This window comes from Pseudonaja textilis, chromosome 4 (assembly GCF_049901715.1).
Source record: "Pseudonaja textilis isolate UNSWEBS1 chromosome 4, rPseTex1.2, whole genome shotgun sequence".
Classification (NCBI taxonomy): domain Eukaryota; kingdom Metazoa; phylum Chordata; class Lepidosauria; order Squamata; family Elapidae; genus Pseudonaja; species Pseudonaja textilis.
The window spans coordinates 90,623,486-90,648,036 of record NC_141993.1 but is presented as its reverse complement, the minus strand read 5'-3'; the positions used below and the strand labels follow the sequence as shown (position 1 = coordinate 90,648,036).

The following is a 24,551-nucleotide window of genomic DNA, read 5'->3' as shown; positions in this document are numbered from 1 at the left end:
ACTCGCCAATAACCCGGCATTGCTCAGGTATTTATTTATCCTAATCCTGTATTAGAAAGGCAAAGCCCTGATTTTGGCGACCTGGAACAAAGGAAAGGTTGGATTTTCCTCACCAGAGACAGCCCCCTTGTGAAATACTGTGAAGCCATTAGCATGGCAACTCCACAGTGCTGTACAGTAGAAGCCATTTTAAGGCAGTATGGTAGAAGCTACTTGAAGGCACAACAACCCCAAGGTTGTTAAGTGTCTTATCCCCACAGTATTTGTTTTCAGAGACTAAATAATCTGTGTACCAGGTTTGGTTGGAATTTCTCGAAGCGTTCCAGGGTTAAGCTTGGACATATACACTGTCGTGCCCCTGTTGGAATCTGATTCCAAGGGAGAGGTGGAACAGCTGAGAGGGAGTGGGAGTGTGGCTCCAGTGGTTGTGGAGGAAACTGGGAAAGGGCACAGGCCGGCTGAGCATTCAGAGGAAGACCCAGGCCCATCCCCTCTTCATCCTAGGGCACACAGGGAGGAGCAGATAAGGGAGAAATGTGAATTGCATGGTTTATGGGGGAGGAAAGGGCCCTGATCCCCTTCATGGGCTGCATCTGGGAAGACTATTTAAAAGGGCAAACTGCACATGCCAAAGTTGCTGGAAGCAAAGCGTGAAATTATTCTGGTTTGTCAAGTCTTATCTGAGTTCTGGTGTCCTCCCAAGTGTGTGTGTATTTCATTATCTTTTGATGTCTTCAATCCCTTCTCCTGCCCTGTCTCGTTAACTGCTGCAGTGTGGTTTGTGTTGATTTTTTATTTATAATTTCTATGTACTTGGAGTTTGGACAGAATTTTGTCCCTTTAGAAACTGTTTCTGGGAGAGTTTTTTCTCCAGCCGATGATAACTGGACATTGGAGGCCAAGTTGGAGGAATTAAAGGGACTTTACCTATTTTTGTGACTGTGTTGCTTTTGTGCCACCACCACCCCCTCCGGTCATCTCACACACACACACACATACACCATATATAATATAAAAAATAATATATAATAAAAATAAAATAATAATCTAAATAAACAACATAAAAATAATATATATATCAAATAAAAATAAAAATATATAATAATATAATAATATAATAAAATAAAAATATAATATAAATATAATATAAATATAAATAATATAAATGTATATATATATATTTTAGATAGGGAGATAGAAAGATAGATAAACAGATAGATAGAAAGATAGAGATAGATAGATAGATAGATAGATAGACAGAAAGATAGAAAGATGATAGATAGTAGATAGAAAGATAGATAGATAGAAAGAAATAGATATATAGAAAGATAGACAGGAAAGATAATAAGAAAGAAAGAAAGAAAGAAAAAGAAAGAAAGAAAGATAGATGATAGATAGATAGATAGATAGATAGATAGATAGATAGATAGATAGATAGATAGATAGATAGATAGATAGATAGATAGATAGATTCTTGAGCGGGATGTTGACAGGACCATCGTGTGGGGGAGGAAGGAAGCAGAAAGGCATAAACTACCAGTTGCAGCTACGACTTATTTGCAAAGCCGACGCAGGAGTGAATCGGGAGGTGCTTGAGTTAAAACAGTAGAGGAAGGCAGAAGGGATCCTGGCCACGTGCTGAGACCACCTAAGAGTCCACACTAGCATTGTTAGTCCTGTTTTCAACCCAGTGTGAAATTTCTCCCTCTCCCCTTTTTGTCACACAAAGCAAAAAACTTTGCCTTAGCGTTTGCACTTTCAAGGAATGTAAACAGGGCTGTTTCTGATCTGAAATCCTTTTTTCTAACACCTTTTTATGACCACAGCATTGCTAGAAGCCTCGGGTTAGGGTTAGGGATTTGAACCGCCCACCTGCCGACCTTTCGGATCGACAAGCTCAGCATCTTAGCCACGGAGCCACCGCACCCCTCCGCTTGGTTATTAAATCCACACATTTTACGGATTTGTACCAAAGAGCGAATTAAACGGCCTGGATTTTTGTGGCTCAAGGTTGAATTGTGCGGCCCTTGGTGCTCCCTGAGCTGGGCTGTTTTCTTGCAAATGTTTTATTACCCAACTAGGGAACATCATCAGGGCTAGAAGGGAGTGGGATTTGTGGAGAGGAGGAGGAGGGGTCCTGGGTTCTCTCTGAGCTTGATGGTTTTCTTGCAGACGTTTCATTACCCAACTAGATAACATCATCAGTGCTACAAGGAGTGGGTTTTGTGGAGAGGAGGAGGAGGAGGAGGAGGAGGAGGAGGAGGAGGAGGAGGAGGAGGAAAATAATTGTGGGGTCCTTGGTGTTTTCTGCGTTTGGTTGTTTTCTTGCAGATGTTTTATTACCCAGCTAGGGAACATCATCAGTGCTAGGAAGGAGCGGAGTTTGTGGGAAGATGAGGAGGTCTGTGGGATCCTTGGTGCTCTCTGAGGTTATCGGTTATCTTGCAGATGTTTCATAGCCCAACTAGGTAATGCCATCAAGGCAATGAAATGTGGGGTTTGCTCCCTGTCTATATATAAACGGCTTGCCCTGTCAGTGTTGGCGTGAAGGTAGTTGGCAAGTCCTTAATTAGACTGATTACTCGGCGATTGTTTATCTGAGTTATTTCCTTAACTGGTGTGTTATCAGTTCTTGTTGGTCCAATATTAATCCTGACCTTAATCTCTGCTTATCTGGCTGTAGCTTGCTGGCAAGGTGGTGTTTTGGTCTTTCTGATCGTCTCTTTGGAACGGCGTGCAAACATGGTTTATCTCTCTGGGCCTGTTGATGGCTGATCTCTCCGAGTGCCAGACTTCCAAGAATTCCCTGGCGTTTTTTGGGACTGGGCTTGTCTATCGTCTATTCTGTATCACTGTAGAGTAAGTCAATTTGACTTTGCCCCTGTGGCTGACCCATGCCACTGCAAAATGCTTTCAAACTGTACCCAAATTCTTACACGAGGAATTGTGTGGCCCAGGGATGCAATCTTTACCGCTGTATTTATGAAACTCAGACCGAGACGACTGAACTCTCCTGCCAACAGCCCCGGTTACATGCCTAATACTATGTTCTTCTTCTTTCGGCTTCTACCGTACACTCCACATCAAACCACACCAGCACTCCCAATGCATTTTGTGTGTGTGTGTTGAAAAAAAGCACACAGTCGGTTGGCACCATGCTCCCCTTAGCACCTACCAGCAGTAGCTTGGCGGAGAGCCGTCTTTTCTTATACCACTTGGGGCGCTTAAAAAGCTTTTTAAGAAACTTTATCGGGCCCTGAAAACCAACACAAAATAGTATAGAGAGAAGTTCCCCGAAGATGGGTTCCAGCACGTGTCCGAGAACTCGGAAGACAAAACCTCTGGCCCCAGTGGACCACACCCAGGTTGGATCCTGCAACATTATCATCTTCTTTTAACGACCCCATAATCCCTTGCGGGATGGAATCTGGGCAGCTGAATGGAGCTAGCGGAGTGTTTTACTGGCCAGATGCTTTTCCCGTTGCCAACGTGGAGTTTTGTTCGGCAGATATATTCTTAGTGTGCCCAGAGAGAGAAATATCGGCCTCTACCTGGGATCGAACTTACAGCCTCCTGATTGTGAGCCGAGAGCTGCACTTGTCGGGAGGAGAAAAAAATAACTTAAGGAATGAGGGAATGGGCAGGGAAGGATGCAGTCAGCGATGTGACGCCTGCGTGATAAGGACTGACTGGGTGAGGAGGGGAGGGGCAACCAGGTTGGGGGCGTGGCCAGCCAGCAGTTACTACCGGTTCGGCGACCCACGCCAAATACTTGCTACTGCTTCGCGTGAACCGGTGCAAACCGGCTGAAGGCCACCACTGCTCCTCTCATGCCCTGCACTTACCTGCATCCAAAACGGGCCACGTGGGGACTCCTGGGAGGGGAGGGCGGGGCCAGCCAGAAGTGGGATTTGGGGATTCACTGTCATGCCCCTGTTGGAATCTGATTCTGAGGGGGAGGTCGAACAGCTGACAGGGAGTGGGAGTGTGGCTCCGGTGGCTGTGGAGGAAACTGGGGAAGGGCACAGTCCGGCTGGGCATTCAGAGGAAAACCCAGGCCCACCCCCTCTTCATCCTAGGGCACGCAGGGAGGAATGGAGAAGGGAGCAACGTGGATGGCGTGGCTTACGAAAGAGGAAAGGGCCCTGATCCCCTTCATTAGCTACAGCCAGGAACACAGTGTTTAAAAAGGGAAGCTGTGCACAGGAAGCTGTTGGAAGCAAATCGTGACTTGTCTTTGTTTGTCACATCTTATCTGGGTTCTGGCATCCTCCCAACTGTGTGTTTCGTTACCTTTTGAGGTCTTCAATCTCTTATCCTGCCCTGTCTTGTTAATTGCTGCAGTTGTGGTTTGTGTTGGGTTTTTATTTATAATTTATATGTACTTTGGGTTTGGACTGAATTTCTTCCATTTAAAAACTGTTCTTGGGAGAGTTTTCTCTCCAGCCGATGATCACTGGACATTGGGGGCCAAGTTGGAGGGATGAAAGGGACTTCACCTACTTTTGTGACTTTGTGGCTTTTGTGCCACGCCTCAGGTCATCGCATTCTCCAAGCTGTGCAGAATCTTAGCTAGGGGGCTCTCCCCGAATCCCTGTGAACCCCCAGAAGCCCACCTCTGCTATACACCAAAGACTCACGCAACGAAGGTGGGAAGGCAAGCGAAATTAGTCAGCCATTAGTGGCTGACCTTCTGCCCAAAGATACCTACCTTCTGTGGGGCGTCATGTTCGGGCACCAGCCACTCCAGTTCGGAGGCCGCGGGCAGCTGCATCCCTTCGAACTGCTTGAGTAAGCCCATGGCTACGGCTTCTGCCGAGTTGGAGTTGAGGAAGCTGTGGTAGCTCCTGGAGGAAGCGGTTGAGACAACAACCCATGTAAAAGAAGCAGGGTGGGATCCTCGGGGCCTTTCAACCGCGGCAACTTTAAGCTGTGGGGACTTCCGCTCCCAGAAACCCCCCCGGTTGTATGGGTGGAGCTCAACAGTCAGAATGCCCCCAAACCAGACAACCTTGACAACTTTTAAGATGTGTGTAGACTTGGGGGGGGGGGGGTTTAAGGAAAAAGCCATCAAACTTCAGGCGATTGGCAACTGGTTCATATTTACGAGTGTTGCGGTGTCCCGGGGGGTAATGTGATCTCTGTCAGGATTCCAGCAACCGCCCTAATGAAATCATGATTCTCGAGCCAAACTTCAAACAACTTCGAAGGATTCATTAGAGGGGACATACTGGCCCTGCCCTGGATGAAGCCAACTCTGGCATACGTCATTTACAGTCCCCTGTGACCCTGTTTCCCCCCCCTCCCTCCCCGGGTGTGTCATAAATCAGATTCTCCAACTGGGCACGCTCACAGGCTGGGCGTCATCCATCATGTTCTCCAATTAAATATATTCCCGGGCAAAAGCTCTGGTAGTTTAGTCACAATCTTTTAAAGATAAAGAGTTGGAATGGACTTCCGCTTCCAAACCGCTGCAGATTTCCTTCGCCCTCCCTTTTTTAATGGCAACTACTAAAACAGGCCTAGGAATGTTTTATGAGTTGACAATCCCCTTTTGGGACTTCCTGACTAACAAAGTCAACGGGGAAGCCGGATTAAACTTAACCACTGAATGAATCGAAGGGTTGCTAATTGAACGACCGCAAGGATTTATCTTAACCACGCTGGCGAGAAGAGTCATAAAATGGGGGCAAAGCACACTTTAACAACTGTCTCACTTAGCAACAGAAATGTTTGGGCTCAGTTGTGGTCGCAAGTCGAGGACCACCTGTCTCTGAATCCAGGCTGGGCTGAGCTGAGGGAGGGGAAAATGAAGAAGAAGGCATACGTACGCGGAACCGGAGGAAAGGAAGGACTTTTTACTCGGAGGTTGGTTCCTCTTGATGTCCGCATCTAACGTAACAGAAATAAGGTTATAATAGAGAGATGACATATTTAATTACTAATGTATTAACAGCAGCTAGAATTGCATTTGCACAAAGTTCGAAAAATGAGAAAATTCGGACGGGGAGGAAACAATTAAAAAAAATAATAATGCGGAAATGAGTAGATTAACAATGGCAATTGGGAGAACAGGAGGAAAAAGAGTACTATAAAATTTGGGATTTATTTTATGAACGGCTATTTCATGCCCCCGTGGAGACTGACTCTGAGGGAGAGGAGGAACAGCCGACAGGGAGTGGAAGGGTGGCTCCAGAGGTTGTGGAGGAGGCTGGGGAAGGGCAGAGGCCGGCTGGGCCGTCAGAGGAGGACCCAGGCCCATCCCCTCTCCATCCTAGGTGACGCAGGGAGGAGAGGATAAGGGAGAGACGTGGTCTATGGGGGAGGAGAGGGCCTTGATCCCCTTCAATGGGCTGCAGCTGTGACAACTGGATAAGAGGACGAACATGCATACGGGCCAGTGCTGGAAACAAAGCATGGAAATATCTCTGGTTTATGGTTCCTCTCCTAGTTTGGCGTCCTTCCCAGCGTGTGTTCTGTTATCTGTGGATGTCCTCCAGCCCTTATCTTGCCTGGTTTGTGTTGCTTTTTACTCTTTAGAATTTAAATGGCATTTCTTCCTTCTTGTAACTGCTTGGAGTTTTTTGTCTCCAGTCAAGGATATTTGGAGCTTGGAAGCCAAGTGAAGGAATAAAAGGGGCTTCACCCGTTTTTTGTGACTGTGTTTATTTTGTATCCCACCCTGGGTCATCGCAGGTTAGATAGTAAAATAAGAAATTGAAATATGTAGTAATACTTGTAATATATTATAATTGACTAACCTTGAATGAGGTAGAGAATGAATATAACTTAGCAAGAATGAGGCATGTTTTTAAAAGATGACAATTATAATGTCAATAATAATATAACATTTGTACAATACGATATAAAATGCTGATTAGAATGGTTTATAAAGGTATAAGAAGAAATGTATAACTTTATTATGCGCGCAAGATAATATGTACCCAACCGACACACTGTAGAATTGAAAGATGGTTTCATTTGTTATCTTTGTTGTTAAAATAAACTTTTTCAAAAAAAATAATAACACAACAGAGATGAAAAAATGTCAAATTTGAAAGAGAAGGCAGAACAACATAGTTGGAAGGGACCTCGGACGTCTTCTAGTCCAGGGGTAGGGAAACTTGGCTCTTTTTCAGTTGTGAGGGAAATCAATTTTTGACTGGAATGGGACTGTTTTAATATACAAATGTAGGACATATAAAGAATTAAAATATGGACAATAAGCGAGCAGCAAGGGGGGAGGAACTGGACAGAGGAAGTTAACTGGGAAAATTGGCTGCGCAAACTTCAGTTCTGGTATTGGTATACTGTAAACCACTCGGCTTTTAGTAAAGTATACCTTTTACTACAATTGGAATTGAGGGTCTTTCTTGCCTAAAGGGCCAAATCTGGGCAGGTCTGACACCCGATCTATTTTGTCCTATCTGATATGGACTTACCAAGGGTTCAGGAAGGGAAAGTGATTACCTGAAAACAACGAGGCCATCGAGACAGACAGGTCACTGTTGGACATGTGAATCAGGTTGGATCCTTCGTTTCCATCTGTAGGACATGCAGGGGATGACAGGAGAGCGTGTCTCAACAGGAGAACGGAAAGACCAATTGCAATACAGCTAAGTCCTCGATTTATTCCAATAAAGGAGCCGTCCCGTTACTAAGTGATCGTGCAAACACAGAGATGTTGCAACAGTTATATGTGGAAGACGCTCCCAGGTCGCTGATGTTCAGTGCCGTCATAACTTCGAACGGTCACTAAATGAATGGCCGTAAGTCGAGGACTACGTTGTAAAGGAAGGGTAGCTCAGGGCTCATGCTACGGAGCTCATCCTACCTCGGATCTCGTACTCATCCACCTCTTCCACAGATCCCGAATCGGAGGGGCAGGTGGAGTCCTGGGAGCTGAAATACGATCCGCTGTCTGTTGCTTTCAGACCTGCAAGAGGGAAGAAGCTTCAACGACCTGATCATGAAGATACTTCACTGCTGTTCTCGCCCAGCCTTCGCTAGCGTCTACGTCTGCTTTTCCCTGGGAGCCGGCTTATTGTTTTCCTCTTCTCTCCTCTCCATAACTCGTCTGCCTTTCCCTGAGAGCGGTTTATTGTTTTCCTCTGCTCTCCTCTCCACTCCATGTTTACGTCTGCCTTTCCCTGAGAGCAGGCTTATTGTTTTCCTCTTCTCTCCTCTCCATAACTACGTCTGCTTTTCCCTGGGAGCCGCCTTATTGTTCTCCTCTGCTCTCTCTCCTCTCCATGTTTACGTCTGCCTTTCCCTGAGAGCAGGCTTATTGTTTTCCTCTGTTCTCCTCTCCTCTCCATGTCTACGTGTGCCTTTCCTTGAGAGCCGCCTTATTGTTTTCCTCTGCTCTCCTCTCCTCTCCATGTCTATGTCTGCTTTTCCCTGAGAGCAGGCTTATTGTTTTCCTCTGTTCTCCTCTCCTCTCCATGTCTACGTGTGCCTTTCCTTGAGAGCCGGCTTATTGTTTTCCTCTGCTCTCCTCTCCTCTCCATGTCTATGTCTGCTTTTCCCTGAGAGCCAGCTTATTGTTTTCCTCTGCTCTCCTCTCCTCTCCACATCTACATCTGCTTTTCCCTGAGAGTTGGCTTATTGTTTTCTTCTCCTCTCCTCTCCTCTCTCCTCTCCTCTCCATGTTTACGTCTGCCTTTCCCTGAGAGCCGGCTTACTGTTTTCCTCTCCTCTCCTCTCCTCTGCTCTCCTCTCCTCTCCATGTCTCGTCTGCCTTTCCCTGAGAGCCAGTTTATTGTTTTCCTCTGCTCTCCTCTCCACTCCATGTCTATGTCTGCTTTTCCCTGAGAGCCGGCTTATTGTTTTCTTCTCCTCTCCTCTCCTCTGCTCTCCTCTCCTCTCCATGTTTACGTCTGCCTTTCCCTGAGAGCTGGCTTACTGTTTTCCTCTCCTCTCCTCTCCTCTGCTCTCCTCTCCTCTCCATGTCTCTCGTCTGCCTTTCCCTGAGAGCCGGTTTATTGTTTTCCTCTGCTCTCCTCTCCACTCCATGTCTATGTCTGCTTTTCCCTGAGAGCCGGCTTATTGTTTTCTTCTCCTCTCCTCTCCTCTCCTCTCCTCTGCTCTCCTCTCCTCTCCATGTTTACGTCTGCCTTTCCCTGAGAGCCGGCTTATTGTTTTCCTCTGCTCTCCTCTCCTCTCCTATGTCTACATCTGCTTTTCCCTGAGAGCCAGCTTATTGTTTTCCTCTGCTCTCCTCTCCTCTCCATGTCTACGTCTGCCTTTCCCTGAGAGCCGGTTTATTGTTTTCCTCTGCTCTCCTCTCCTCTCCACGTCTACGTCTGCCTTTCCCTGAGAGCCGGCTTATTGTTTTCCTCTGCTCTCCTCTCCTCTCCACGTCTACGTCTGCTTTTCCCTGAGAGCCGGCTTATTGTTTTCTTCTCCTCTCCTCTCCATGTCTACGTCTGCTTTTCCTTGAGAGTTGGCTTATTGTTTTCCTCTGCTCTCCTCTCCATGCATATGCGCATCTGGGATGGGCCTAATCTGTTCCTTCCCCCTCACTCAGCTCAGGCCCCAAAGACAGCTGCCTCTCCACCTGGGGATGGACGGAAGGTCCCGGTTCTGCTTCTGTCTCAGACGCCATTTCCTTATCAGAGCCTTCCAAAGGCTCTGAAGCTGGCCCAGGCTCCCCTTCCCCCTCGTCTGACTCTGCTGCTAGCTCCGCTGGCAGCCGACAAGCCAGAGCAACTATCAATCAACAGGATGCAATACAGGAAGTAGACAAGTCACAATCACAATCGAGCCTTGCAATTACGGTCGTGAGTTCTAACAGTCGTCAAGTGAGATACCATGTGAGAGGACCTGATTTTACGACCCTTTTTTTTGTGGCCGTTAAATCAAAAGGGGCTCAGCTGTTAAAGACACTGCGCTTATCGGCTGGAAAGCAGGCAGTGAAGGTTCGAGACCCGAACATCACGCGATGGGGTGAGCACCCATCCTCGCCTCAGCTCCTGCCAACTTAGTAGTTCAAAAGCACGCAAATGCGAGTAGGCAAATAGGTACCACTTCGGTGGGAAGGGAACAGCGCTCTGTGATGTCACGCTGGCCATATGAGCGCGGAAATGTCTTCGGGCAATGCTGGCTCAATGGCTTTGAAACAGAGATAAGTACCGGCCCCTAGAGTCGGCAACGACTAGTGGAATAAAATCTATTTAACTCTTGAGAATCTATGGAGATTCTCAGTCATCCAAGTCATGTTTGTCCCTTTTTCGGGAGGCAACTGGACTTGCTTGTTTTCTCTTTGAATTTTTTGGAAAAATTGCAGACCACAGGAACCCTTTTGCATTGCTCAGGTGACGCTGAGGATACAGATAAACCTCCAAGCGGCCTCAACGGCTCTCTAAAAAGGATGCAAATAACCAGCTGTCTACAAGGAGCATAAATCCTTCCATTCCCCACTATCCTGTCGGATGTCAGGGCTCCAAAAATACACCCCCATTCAAATCATAAGTCTCATCTGCCAGAGTAAAAAAACCAATGATTTATTAGGAGTGACCATGTCGGCGTTACCTAGGTGCAGCCGACTCTAAGACGCATCATTCATTTCACCCTTGACCCTGGTCTTCCCCACCACCCCGAGTGTATATTCTCCAATGGGACACGTCCATAGCCAAGAGTCACCGATCACGCTCTCCAGTAATAATCTTTCGCGCCAACAGTTTCGGCTGCCTAGCAATTATCTGAAGCATTTAAAGAATGCCCTACTTTCCCCACTCCCTTTCTGCTGGCCACTGAAAAGACCAAATAAGTACTAGGGAGAAGGGAGGACCTTTTTAGTCTTTACATTAAGTCAACGCTGCAGAGTTGAAGTTCTTAAATAGGTGCTAAAATCTGCTAAGCTTGAGAAAAGCTGGACGAGACGCTTTGGATCCCAAACCTAGTTTCGGAGAGACAGCCTGAGGTCTCACTGATGGCCTTGGGGTCTCAACGGAGCAACCTTCCCAAGGGCAGGAAGCACTCACTGTCAGAACCCACATCCGGGCATGCTGGGTGGAGGTAGCGGGTCCGAATTTGTTGCCGGCGGATGCGGATCTTCTGCTTCAGGTCTTGTATCACCTTGTCGCTTTCCTCTTCCTCCTCTTCCATCTGGCGGTTCATCATGTTGCATTTCATCAGCTCGATGGCCGCAATGAGCGACTCGGAGATGCTGAAGTGAGCGTTTTCCTGGGGCGAAGGGAGAGACGCTGTCAAATGGAGAATTAAATGCTTGAATGGAATAGAGTACAATAATATAGAATAGAAATTAGATTAGAAATGAATAGAAATGAATAGAATAGAATTGTAGAATAGAATATAGAATAGAATAGCATAGAATAGAATAGAATATAATAGAATGGAATAGAAATAGAATAGGAATAGGAATAGGAATAGAAATAGAAATAGAAATAATAGAAATAGAAATGGAATGGAATGGAATAGAATAGAAATTAGAAGAATAGAGTAGAGTAGAGTAGAACAGAACAGAACAGAACAGAATGAAGGAATAGAATGGAATAGGAATAGGAATAGAATAGAATAGAATAGAATAGAATAGAATAGAATAGAATAGAATAGAATAGAATAGAATAGGAATTGGAATTGGAAATGGAAATAGAATAGAAATAGAAATGGAATAGAATAGAAATTAGAAGGATAGGATAGGATAGGATAGGATAGGACAGGATAGGACTGGAATAGAAACAGAAATAGAATATAGAATAGAATAGAAATCATAGAATGGAATAAAAATAGAAATAGAAATGGAATGAAATGGAAATAGAAATAGAAATTAGAAGAATAGAAAATGAATAGACTAGAATAGGAATAAATATTGGAATGAAGAATAGCATAGCATAGCATTAGCATAGAATTCTTTATTGGCCAAGGTTTATTGGTCACACAAGGAATTTGTCTTCGGTGCATAAGCTCTCGTTGTACATAAAAGCTCTAAGTGACAAATCATGATCACAGTCATCATAAAAAATACACTCGTCAGCCCAATAGATAGATAGTCCTCAGCTTATTAGTGACCATTTAAAGTTACAACCCCCAGCCCTCCTTTTAGGGATTCTTAGGACTTGGTTCTGAAGTTTTTATGCCCCCACCCAACACGCAATCACATGACCACATTTGGCGCACTCAGCAACTGACTTACTTTTATGGCCATTTGCACTGTTCCACAGTTATAAGACTGTGTTTTACAGCGTTTTCCCCCCCTGAAACCTAACATTTACTTCTGATTTTTGGCACAATCGGCCCCATACGAAAAAATGGGTTTGCTTAAAAAACACAGCATTTGCTCTGTGACCGCAATGGTCACTTTGGGAGCATGGTGTTCACTTAACCCCTGCCACAAAAATGGATGTAAAATTGGGTTGATGCTGTGGGAGACTTGCTTTACGACTGTCACGACCGTAATGGACAGGCTCCATGATGGTCATACATTGAGGGCTACCTGTAGAACAATCCAAGCAAAAATTAAAGTTTTTATTTGCTCACGTCCAAGAGACAGTAACTTGCCAGACTAAACCTTTACCTAAACCTTGTAAAAAAAAATATCTTTGAGAAAAACAAGAAGGACTTGAGAGGCTCCTTTGCACGGTTCCCACCGATTAATCGATGTCTCTGTCTCAGGATTTGTTCAGCCCTACCTTCTCCAAGTCTGCACAGCTGCCAAAATCTTGTTCCGACAGGTAGCTGATCAGGGACTGGCCTTCCGTAGGCCTCCGGAACATCCCTTCACCTGGATGCAGATACTGGCGGGTGTCTGGCATGGGGGGGAAAAAAGGAAGTTGCTTTCAAAACAAGTGAAGGTGAATATATGAGTGTCAGGATAACATTGCTGATAATATCTATCTGTATCCATGTTTGTCTATTTTTGTCTGTCTCTTTCCTCTTTCTTTCTTTCTTTCTTTCTTTCTTTCTTTCTTTCTTTCTTTCTTTCTTTCTTTCTTTCCTTTATCTCTCTCTCTCTCTACCTGGATAGATGAGATAGAGATAGATAGATAGATAGATAGATAGATAGATAGATAGATAGATAGATAGATAGATAGATAGATAGACAGACGAGAGAGAGGGGGGGATTGATGGGTGAATGGATAGATAGAAGATAGAAGAGTGAGAGAAAGATGGATGGATGGATGGATAGTTGATGGATGGATACAGAAGAGAGAAAGATGGATGGATAGATGGATGGGTGGGTAGATAGATAGATAGATAGATAGATAGATAGATAGATAGATAGATAGAAAAGTGAAAGATGGATAGATGGATGGGTAGATGGGAGATGGATGAGAGATGGATAGATGCATGGATGGATGGGTAAATAGGTAGATAGAATGAAAGGGATAGATGGATGGATGGATAGATGGATAGATGGGTAGGTAGGTAGGTAGGTAGGTAGGTAGATAAAATAGAAGAGTGAAAGATGGATAGATGAATGGATGACAGAGGGGAAAATACATGGATGGATAGATGGGTAGATAGATAGATAAATGAAAGATGGATAGATGGATGGGTAGGTAGGTACGTGGTAGATAGATATAAAGTTGCAAATTTGAATGGTGGCTAAACAAAGAGTTCTAATTTGAGAACTGCTTATACATATAATTTTTCTGAAACCAAGCAGGCCTGAACTCCTGTCTGGTGGGTGGGTTCCAGAACCTGATCCATTCTGGACTCGGGGTAGCGGCTAGTGGAAAAAGTATTTCTATGGCGACCTCTCCCACCTTTTGAAGGGACCCCGAAGACAAACGCCGTAAACGGAAACAGGCTCACCGTATTCGACGTAGACCGATCCGGGGGTGCTTCCATCCTTGTTCTGCATGGAACAGGAAGCGCTGCCCTTGTACTGCGAAACGTCTCCATTGGACTCTAAGGCACAAGACGTGAAAGAAAAAAAGAGGCCCTCAAATGCCATGATCCACACGGGGGGAAGCAGCGAGCAGAACTGAGTGGGAGGAAGGGAGGAAAGGTGGAATGATCGCATCAAGCCGGACGGAGAGAACACAACAAATGTTGGGTGAACAGAGACTCACAGGACGCGACAACAGATGCATTACAAGGTATTGGGGGGTGAGGGGGGGGCATTCCAAAAGAGGTTGGTTGCAGGGGCTCTCGGTGCTCTCTGAGCCTGGTTGCTTTCTGGCAGACCTTTCCTGACCCAACTAGGTAACATCATCAGTGCTAGAAGGGAGGAGTGGTGGTGGAGAGGAGGAGGAGGAGGAGGAGGAGGAGGAGGAGGAGGAGGAGGAGGAGGAAGACTAGGTATGTGGTCCTTGATGCTCTCTGAACTTGATTGCTTTCTGGCAGACCTTTCCTGACCCAACTAGGTAACATCATCAGTGCTAGAAGGGAGGAGTGGTTGTGGAGAGGAGGAGGAGGAGGAGGAGGAGGAGGAGGAGGAGGAGGAGGAAGACTAGGTATGTGGTCCTTGATGCTCTCTGAACTTGCTTTCTTGCAGACCTCTCCCGACCCAGCTAGATAACATCATCAGTGCTAGAAGGGAGCGGGTGTGCAAAATGGAGGAGGAAGATAGGAGTTGACGGTGACGGTACGGTAGTAGTGGTGATGCGGATGGTAGTGGAAGAGGAAGAGGAGGAGGAGGACTGTAGGGTCCTTGGTATTCTTTGAGCTCGTTCGTTTTCTTGCAGACATTTCATGACCCAACTAGGTTACATCATCAGTGCCAGAAAGGAGTAGGGTTTTTTTTTCCCCCCTCTCTATTTATACACTAGTACAAGTCACCCAGATGACTAGAATTCAATGTCTCCTGGTAACTATCCCAATGTCATCCAATTGGCTTTCATGTCTAAGGCGGGACTAGAACTCACCCTCTCCTGGTGATTGGTCCAAAGTGATCCAATTGGCTTTCATGTCTAAGGCGGGACTAGAATTCATCCTCCTTCTGTCAATTGGCCCAAAATCACCCAATTGGCTTTCATGTCTAAGGCGGGACTAGAATTCACAGTCTCCTGGTGATTGGCCTAAAGTCACCCAGCCAGCTTTCATGTCTAAGGCGGGACTAGAAGTCACCCTCTCCTGGTGATTGGTCCAAAGAGATCCAATTGGCTTTCATGTCTAAGGTGGGACTAGAATTCATCCTCCTTCTGTCAACTGGCCCCAAATCACCCAATTGGCTTTCATGCCTAAGGCGGGACTAGAACTCACCGTCTCCTGGTGATTGGCCTAAAGTCACCCAGCTGTCTTTCATGTCTAAGGTGGAACTAGAATTCACAGTCTCCTTCTAGCCTGGGGGCTTAACCATTAAACCAAACCAGACATCGCACCAAAGCCTTGGAAGATGACGCCATCTTTCCTATAGCCGAGTATAAACATAGCTTGCAGTGACCTTACTCTGAATTTTTTGGGTCATGACGCAGTTCTGAAGCTTTGAAGTGCCTAGACACTATTCTTCCCTGTGCTGATTCCAGAGGGTTATAATTCTGGAATAAGGCAGATGTTGAAATCTTTCTTCCAGGTTTACATCAATGTCTCTGAACCACGGCAGCTTGGAAGATACGTGGACTTCAACTCCCAGGAGTTGAAGTCCTCGTATCTTCAAGCTGTTCAAGGTTGAGAAAGACCGATTTGCAAGCGTGAACTGAACGTGGGTTTAACCCTCCATTCAGCCCAAACGTGCCCCAGGCGTTGGGTGTTTCACATCGTTGGCACTCTTATTCCCTTAAAAATAGGCCAGTCCATACAGTGGAATGATAAATGAGAACAATGATAGGAAAAGGCGTGCTGAGGACAAATATGGCATCCTGCACAGATGTTGGCTTAACAGCTGCTCTTCGCAGCAGACCTGAATCTAAGCCAACATAGGCTGGGAGCACCAGGTTGGGGACGTTCTGATGCAGAAAAGGCCAATAATAAAAGGACGAAGGAGAAAGGAGGTGAGGGAGAGATGGGTGTCTGTTCTCAGGTTAGAATTCCAATCATGGTTTGGCACCATTTCAAGGGATGGATCCCTCACCCATGGACAACGTGCTAATGAGAGCCTCTTAGGGCTTAGAAAGGTCCTCGGAGGTCTTCTAGTCCAACCCCCTGCTTAATCAGGAGACCCCGTTTCAGACAAGTGGCTGTCCAATCTCGTCTTAAAAACCTCCAGAGGCAGGTTGTTCCACCGGTGAATTGTTCCTGCTGCTAGGAAGTTTCTCCTTGGAACTAACACGGGGAGTCCTCGACTGATGACCACAACCGAGCCCGAAATTTATGTTGCTAAGTGAGATATATTTTCAGTGTCATTGTACACATGTTGTGCATTGGCAATAAACATTTGATTTGATTTGATATCTGTTGAATGAATTTTGCCCTTTTTAACGAGGCTATGATTGTTAAGTAACTCCTTCCTTCCTTCCTTCCTTCCTTCCTTCCCTTTCCTTCCTTCCTTCCTCCCTCCCTCTTTCTTTTCTTTCTTTCTGTTTGGCTCAGATAGATGCATCTATAGTTCTTTCTCACTCTTTCCTTTTTGGTCCTTCCTTTTTCCTTCCTCCCTTCCTTTCTCTTTCTTTCTTTTCTCTCTCCCTCCTCTTTCTTTCTTTCTTTCTTTCTTTCTTTCTTTCTTTCTTTCTTTCTTTCTTTCTTTCTTTCTTTCTTTCTTTCTATATGGCTCAGATAGACACATCTATAGTGAGAAAGATTTCTTGCTTTCCTTCTTCTTGGTCCTTCCTTTCCTTTCTTTTCTTTCCTTCCTTCCTTCCTTCCTTCCTTCCTTCCTTCCTTCCTTCCTTCCTCTTCTCTCTCTCCCTCCCTTTCTTTTCATTCTTTCTATCTAGCTCAGATACATCTATAGTGAGAAAGAACTCATTTCTTTCCTTTTCCTTCCTTCCTTCCTTCCTTCCTTCCTTCCTTCCTCCCTCCCTCCCTCCCTCTCTCTCTCCCTCTCTCTCTCTCTCTCCAATTGTTAAGTGAATCACTTTAGTTCCTAAACTGTTAAATGAATCTGGCTTCCTCATTTACTTGGCTAGGGAGAAGATAGCAAAAACCGATCACGTGACCCCAGAACTCTGCAACCGTCATAAATATGAGCCAGTTACCAAGCGTCTGAACTTCGATCGTGCACGCTTTGGGATGCTGTCACGGTCAGAAGTGTGAAAAACCGATCATAAGCCCCCTTTTTTCCCAGTGCCGTCGCAACTTTGAACGGTCACGAAATGAACTGCTGTAAGTCAAGGACTACCTGTGCGTTCCGAGACGGAGGCGTGTTCTGTGGGGCAAAGGATGTGGAATATTCATGCTGGGGAAGAATTTAGAAAAATGTTCTAAATTCCCAGACGAGAACCTTTAGGAGAAATTTGCAAAAGTTTCGAACTCGGGGAGGGGCAAAGGAAAGGCCAACGGATGGGAAGAGGAGAGGCGGGAAAGAGAAAGGAAGATGGATTTTGCAGCATGCCGGTTCCCAAACCTGCCACTGGGTCTTCTATTATAATGCTGATGTCTCTGCGCCCTCCTAAGGACGCGTAGCGAAGCAGAAAAGAAGGTTAAGAGAAAAACAGGATGAAAATATTAAAAAAGGTTGCTATTTTTCCGAGAGAGAATCCGATCGGGTTCGCTTTGGGGAGCATCGGTGTTGTCGCACACAGATCTTCGCAAGCCCATTGATGATGCTCTTCAGTTATAACCATTTCTCCCCTTTTTTTTCTGAATTTTTATAGCTGTTTTTTTTTTGGCAACTTTAAGACGGGTGGACTTCAACTCCCAGAATTCCCCAGCCAGCCATGTCTGTTTCTTTTTCCCTTACCCCCTAAAATGGAGAGATTGCAGAGGAAGGGATTACAAGAGAGTATGAACTATGCTGGCTGGGGAGAATTCTGGGAGCTGAAGTCAATAGAATAGAACAGAACAGAACAGAATAGAATAGAATATAGAATATAGAGAATAGAATATAGAATATAGAGAATAGAATATAGCATATAGAATACAGGGAATAGAATAAGATATAGAATATAGAGAATAGAATGAAATATAGAATATAGAGAATAGAGAATAGAATATAGAGAATAGAGAATAGAATAGAATACCAGTTAGAAGGGACTTTGGAGGTCTTCTAGTCTAACCTCCCCATACCAGTGATGGCGAACCTTTTCGGCCCCATACCCAAAATGCAAGGGGCGCACACCCCCGTGCATGCGTGCAACCCCCCAAGCATGCATGGCAGAGACCTGAAGACCAGCTGGTTGGCTGGCGGGAGGCATACACATGCGCAGTGGAGCTGAGCTGAGGAGATGGCGCACGTGCCCACAGAGACAGCTCCGTGGGGCACCTGTGGCACGCATGCCATAGGTTCACTACCACGGTCCTTATACCATCTCAGACAAATGTTTATCCAATCTCTTCTTAATGATTGGAATAATCCAATCTCTTCTTCTCTTCTCTCCTTGACACTTCTATGTGTCAAGACACACTTCTACACACGCACACACACAAAACAACCCCCCTTACCGTGAGCTTTCGCAGAAGCTACGTTGGTGTCCGAATGGGAACGCACGTGGCTCCGTTTGGGTTTCCCTTGCGGGATCGAGGCCTGTCCCTCGGAGAAACTGGACCGTCGCAACAGCGAGGACTTCCAGCTGCCTCCCAGCTCCCCCCAGGAGGAGCCCGATTCCTGCTTCTGGGAGCTGCTGGATGAAAACAGGTTGGAGGTGCTGCTCCCCGAACTGTTCAGAGTGGCAGTGCCGGATTCTTCGGGGCTGTCGCAGGGCCGACTCGCCCGGCCGAGATTGCCGATGGCCAGGTATTCGCCCGTCTGTCTCATCTTGGCTTCCGGACAAGAATCTGAGTTTGGGTTGGGCAAAGGCCGGGGCTTGTTCCAGAAGCCGGGACGTTGTCGTCGTCATTGGGGCCAGAGATCCTGAGATGAGGAGGAGGAGGAGGAGGGCCGGCTGGAGGTAGGGAGCACCTGCCTTCCTGGTGCCGGTGAGCGGAAGTCCAAGCGGCATTTTCTTGAGACTGGATGGTGCCACCGAACGCCGGAGGGCTTGATAATCTCCTGTCTAGGAAGAGAAGGAGAAAGAAACGAGGAAGCCGCGTTATTTTCGGTGAAGATATGGATACGAGAACATACCGGTGGCCGTCAACGTTCTCGCCCAGCCCAGCCCACCTCGCGGGAAAATAGGAGGAAGGAGTTTTAGATATGCCTGCCACCTTGAGTTAGTTATCAAAACAATAAAGGCAGGATAAATTAAATACGTTCTAGGACCGTGATGGCGAACCTATGGCACACGTGCCACAAGCGGCACGCAGAGCCATTTGTGCTGGCACGCGAGCCGCAGGCAAACTTACCTCACTGTGCATGCACGCACCTCACAGCTGATTTTGGGGGGCTGGTTTGAGGCCTTTTTCGGCCTCCCAGAGCTTGGGAAAAAGCCTCTGCAAGGCTTTTCAGGACGAATTATAGGCCCGTTTGTCACTTCCGTTATTACAGGAAGTGATGAAACGGGCCTATAATTCGGCCTGAAAACCCCAGAGGCTTTTTCCTGAGACTCTGGGGAGACCGAAAAAGGCCTCAAACCAGCCCCAAAATATCAGCTGTGAGGAGCAGTGCAGGTAAAGAGGTGGGTGGTAGGGAATTTGCATGCGAATGTGCAGGGGTGAGGGGAGGGGGGCACACATTGCATTCTGGGTGCTGGCACACGAGTGGGTGCGTGCTGGTGCATACGCAATTTTGGCACAGGAGCCCAAAAGGTTAACCACCATTGTTCTAGGATATGATTCAAAGAATGTTCCTCTGGAATTCCCTAAACTAGCCCAGTCCATACAGTGGAATGATAAATGAGAACAATGATAGGAAAAGGCGTGCTGAGGACAAATATGGCATCCTGCACAGATGTTGGCTTAACAGCTGCTCTTCGCAACAGACCTGGATCTAAGCCAGCATAGGCTGGGAGCACCAGGTTGGGGACGTTCTGATGCAGAAAAGGCCAATAATAAAAGGACGAAGGAGAAAGGAGGTGAGGGAGAGATGGGTGTCCATTCTCAGGTTAGAATTCCAGTCATGGTTTGGCACCATTTCAAGGGATGGATCCTCACCCATGGACAACGCGCTAATGAGAGCCTCTTAGGGCTTAGAAAGGTCCTCCTCGGAGGTCTTCTAGTCCAACCCCTGCTTAATCAGGAGACCCTGCTTTCAGACAAGTGGCTCTCCAATCTCGCCTTAAAACCTCCAGAGGCAGGTTGTTCCACCGTGAATTGTTCCCGCGGTTAGGAAGTTTCTCCTTGAACGAACACGGGAGTCCTCGACTGATGACCACAACCGAGCCCGAAATTTATGTTGCTAAGTGAGATATATTTTCAGTGTCATTGTACACATGTTGTGCATTGGGAATAAACATTTGATTTGATTTGATATCTGTTGAATGAATTTTGCCCTTTTTAACGAGGCTATGATTGTTAAGTAACTCCTTCCTTCCTTCCTTCCTTCCTTCCTTCCTTCCTTCCTCTTCTCTCTCTCTCTCTCCCTCCCTCCCTCCCTCTTTCTTTTCTTTCTTTCTGTTTGGCTCAGATAGATGCATCTGTAGTGAGAAAGAACTCTTTCTTTCCTTTTTGGTCCTTCCTTTTTCCTTCCTCCCTTCCTTTCTCTTTCTCTTTCTTTTCTCTCTCCCTCCTCTTTCTTTCTTTCTTTCTTTCTTTCTTTCTTTCTTTCTTTCTTTCTTTCTTTCTTTCTTTCTTTCTTTCTTTCTTTCTATATGGCTCAGATAGACACATCTATAGTGAGAAAGATCTCTTGCTTTCCTTCTTCTTGGTCCTTCCTTTCCTTTCTTTCTTTTTCTTTCTTCCTTCCTTCCTTCCTTCCTTCCTTCCTTCCTTCCTCTTCTCTCTCTCCCTCCCTCTTTCTTTTCATTCTTTCTTTCTAGCTCAGATAGACACATCTATAGTGAGAAAGATCTCTTGCTTTCCTTCTTCTTGGTCCTTCCTTTCCTTTCTTTTTCCTTCCTTCCTTCCTTCCTTCCTTCCTTCCTTCCTTCCTTCCTTCCTTCCTCTTTCTTTTCTCTCTCTCCCTCCCTCCCTCCCTCTTTCTTTTCTTTCTTTCTGTTTGGCTCAGATAGATGCATCTGTAGTGAGAAAGATCTCTTGCTTTCCTTTTTGGTCCTTCCTTTTTCCTTCCTCCCTTCCTTTCTCTTTCTCTTTCTTTCTCTCTCCCTCCCTCTTTCTTTCTTTCTTTCTTTCTTTCTTTCTTTCTTTTTTTCTTTCTTTTCTTTCTTTCTTTCTTTCTTTCTTTCTTTCTATATGGCTCAGATAGACACATCTATAGTGAGAAAGATCTCTTGCTTTTCCTTCTTCTTGGTCCTTCCTTTCCTTTCTTTTTCCTTCCTTCCTTCCTTCCTTCCTTCCTTCCTTCCTTCCTTCCTTCCTTCCTTCCTTCCTTCCTTCCTTCCTTCCTCTTTCTTTTCTCTCTCTCCTCCCCTCCCTCTTTCTTTTCTTTCTTTCTGTTTGGCTCAGATAGATGCATCTGTAGTGAGAAAGAACTCTTGCTTTCCTTTTTGGTCCTTCCTTTTTCCTTCCTCCCTTCCTTTCTCTTTCTCTTTCTTTTCTCTCTCCCTCCCTCTTTCTTTCTTTCTTTCTTTCTTTCTTTCTTTCTTTCTTTCTTTCTTTCTTTCTTTCTTTCTTTCTTTCTTTCTATATGGCTCAGATAGACACATCTATAGTGAGAAAGATCTCTTGCTTTCCTTCTTCTTGGTCCTTCCTTTCCTTTCTTTTTCCTTCCTTCCTTCCTTCCTTCCTTCCTTCCTTCCTTCCTTCCTTCCTCCCTTCCTTCCTTCCTTCCTCTCTCTCTCTCTCTCCCTCTTTCTTTTCATTCTTTCTATCTGGCTCAGATAGACACATCTATAGTGAGAAAGAACTCATTTCTTTTCTTTCCTTCCTTCCTTCCTTCCTTCCTTCCTTCCTTCCTTCCTTCCTTCCTTCCTTCCCTTCCCTTCCCTTCCCTTCCCTTCCTTCCTTTCCTCCCTCCCTCCCTCCCTCTCTCTCTCCAATTGTTAAGTGAATCACTTTAGTTCCTAAACTGTTAAATGAATCTGGCTTCCTCATTTACTTGGCTAGGGAGATGATAGCAAAAACCGATCACATGACCCCAGAACTCTGCAACCGTCATAAATACGAGCCCGTTACCAAGCGTCTGAACTTCGATCGTGCACGCTTTGGGATGCTGTCACGGTCAGAAGTGTGAAAAACCGATCATAAGCCCCCTTTTTTCCCAGTGCCGTCGCAACTTTGAACGGTCACGAAATGAACTGCCTTAAGTCAAGGACTACCTGTGCTTTCCGTGACGGAGGCGTGTTCTGTTGGGCAAAGGATGTGGAATATTCATGCTGGGGAAGAATTTAGAAAAATGTTCTAAATTCCCAGACGAGAACCTTTAGGAGAAATCTGCAAAAGTTTCGAACTCAGGGGAGGCAAAGGAAAGGCCAACGGGTGGGAAGAGGAGAGGCGGGAAAGAGAAAGGAAGATGGATTTTGCAACATGCCGGTTCCCAAACCTGCCACTGGGTCTTCTATTATAATGCTGATGTCTCTGCGCCCTCCTAAGGACGCGTGGCGAAGCAGAAAAGAAGGTTAAGAGAAAAACAGGATGAAAATATTATAAAAGGTGGCTATTTTTCCCGAGAGAGAATCCGATCGGGTTCGCTTTGGGGAGCATCGGGGTTGTCGCACACAGATCTTCACAATCCCATTGATGATGCTCTTCAGTTATAACCATTTTCCCCCCTTTTTTTTCCTGAATTTTTATAGCTGTTTTTTTTTTTTTTGGCAACTTTGAGACGGGTGGACTTCAACTCCCAGAATTCCCCAGCCAGCCATGTCTGTTTCTTTTTCCCTTACCCCCTAAAATGGAGAGATTGCAGAGGAAGGGATTACAAGAGAGTATGAACTATGCTGGCTGGGGAGAATTCTGGGAGCTGAAGTCAATAGAATAGAACAGAACAGAACAGAATAGAATAGAATATAGAATATAGAGAATAGAATATAGAATATAGAGAATAGAATATAGCATATAGAATACAGGGAATAGAATAAGATATAGAATATAGAGAATAGAATGAAATATAGAATATAGAGAATAGAGAATAGAATATAGAGAATAGAGAATAGAATAGAATACCAGTTAGAAGGGACTTTGGAGGTCTTCTAGTCTAACCTCCCATACCAGTGATGGCGAACCTTTTCGCCCCATACCCAAAATGCAAGGGGCGCACACCCCGTGCATGCGTGCAACCCCCAAGCATGCATGGCAGAGACCTGAAGACCAGCTGGTTGGCTGGCGGGAGGCATACACATGCGCAGTGGAGCTGAGCTGAGGAGATGGCGCACGTGCCCACAGAGACAGCTCCGTGGGGCACCTGTGGCACGCATGCCATAGGTTCACTACCACGGTCCTTATACCATCTCAGACAAATGTTTATCCAATCTCTTCTTAATGATTGGAATAATCCAATCTCTTCTTCTCTTCTCTCCTTGACACTTCTATGTGTCAAGACACACTTCTACACACGCACACACACAAAACAACCCCCTTACCGTGAGCTGCAGAAGCTACGCTGGTGTCCGAATGGAACGCACGTGGCTCGCTTGGGTTTCCTTGCGGGATCGAGGCCTGTCCCTCGGAGAAACTGGACCGTCGCAACAGCGAGGACTTCCAGCTGCCTCCCAGCTCCCCCCAGGAGGAGCCCGATTCCTGCTTCTGGGAGCTGCTGGATGAAAACAGGTTGGAGGTGCTGCTCCCCGAACTGTTCAGAGTGGCAGTGCCGGATTCTTCGGGGCTGTCGCAGGGCCGACTCGCCCGGCCGAGATTGCCGATGGCCAGGTATTCCGGCCCGTCTGTCTCATCTTGGCTTCCGGACCAAGAATCTGAGTTTGGGTTGGGCAAAGGCCCGGGGCTTGTTCCAGAAGCCGGGACGTTGTCGTCGTCATTGGGGCCAGAGATCCTGAGATGAGGAGGAGGAGGAGGAGGGCCGGCTGGAGGTAGGGAGCACCTGCCTTCCTGGTGCCGGTGAGCGGAAGTCCAAGCGGCATTTTCTTGAGACTGGATGGTGCCACCGAACGCCGGAGGGCTTGATAATCTCCTGTCTAGGAAGAGAAGGAGAAAGAAACGAGGAAGCCGCGTTATTTTCGGTGAAGATATGGATACGAGAACATACCGGTGGCCGCCAACGTTCTCGCCCAGCCCAGCCCACCTCGCGGGAAAATAGGAGGAAGGAGTTTTAGATATGCCTGCCACCTTGAGTTAGTTATCAAAACAATAAAGGCAGGATAAATTAAATACGTTCTAGGACCGTGATGGCGAACCTATGGCACACGTGCCACAAGCGGCACGCAGAGCCATTTGTGCTGGCACGCGAGCCGCAGGCAAACTTACCTCACTGTGCATGACGCACCTCACAGCTGATTTGGGGGCTGGTTTGAGGCTTTTCGGCCTCCCAGAGGCTTGAAAAAGCCTCTGCAAGGCTTTTCAGGACGAATTATAGGCTCGTTTGTCACTCCGTTATTACAGGAAGTGATGAAACGGGCCTATAATTTGGCCTGAAAACCTGCAGAGGCTATTTCCAAGAC

The 24,551-nt window shown here is 46.2% G+C and overlaps 1 protein-coding gene across 1 annotated transcript in view; it reads right to left on the bottom strand.

The window, feature by feature from the left end:
• RUBCN (rubicon autophagy regulator) overlaps positions 1 to 24,551 on the bottom strand; it is a 73,531-nt gene that overhangs the window by 20,144 nt on the left and 28,836 nt on the right. Inside the window, exons 7-16 of the mRNA XM_087933733.1 lie at positions 23,636 to 24,068; positions 18,448 to 18,623; positions 13,780 to 13,875; positions 12,654 to 12,769; positions 10,986 to 11,187; positions 7,835 to 7,936; positions 7,471 to 7,545; positions 5,832 to 5,892; positions 4,712 to 4,847; positions 3,176 to 3,256 (exon numbers count right to left, since the gene is read on the bottom strand). Coding sequence (XP_087789859.1) covers positions 3,176 to 3,256; positions 4,712 to 4,847; positions 5,832 to 5,892; positions 7,471 to 7,545; positions 7,835 to 7,936; positions 10,986 to 11,187; positions 12,654 to 12,769; positions 13,780 to 13,875; positions 18,448 to 18,623; positions 23,636 to 24,068 — 1,478 coding nt within the window. The remainder of the gene's footprint in view (positions 1 to 3,175; positions 3,257 to 4,711; positions 4,848 to 5,831; positions 5,893 to 7,470; positions 7,546 to 7,834; positions 7,937 to 10,985; positions 11,188 to 12,653; positions 12,770 to 13,779; positions 13,876 to 18,447; positions 18,624 to 23,635; positions 24,069 to 24,551) is intronic.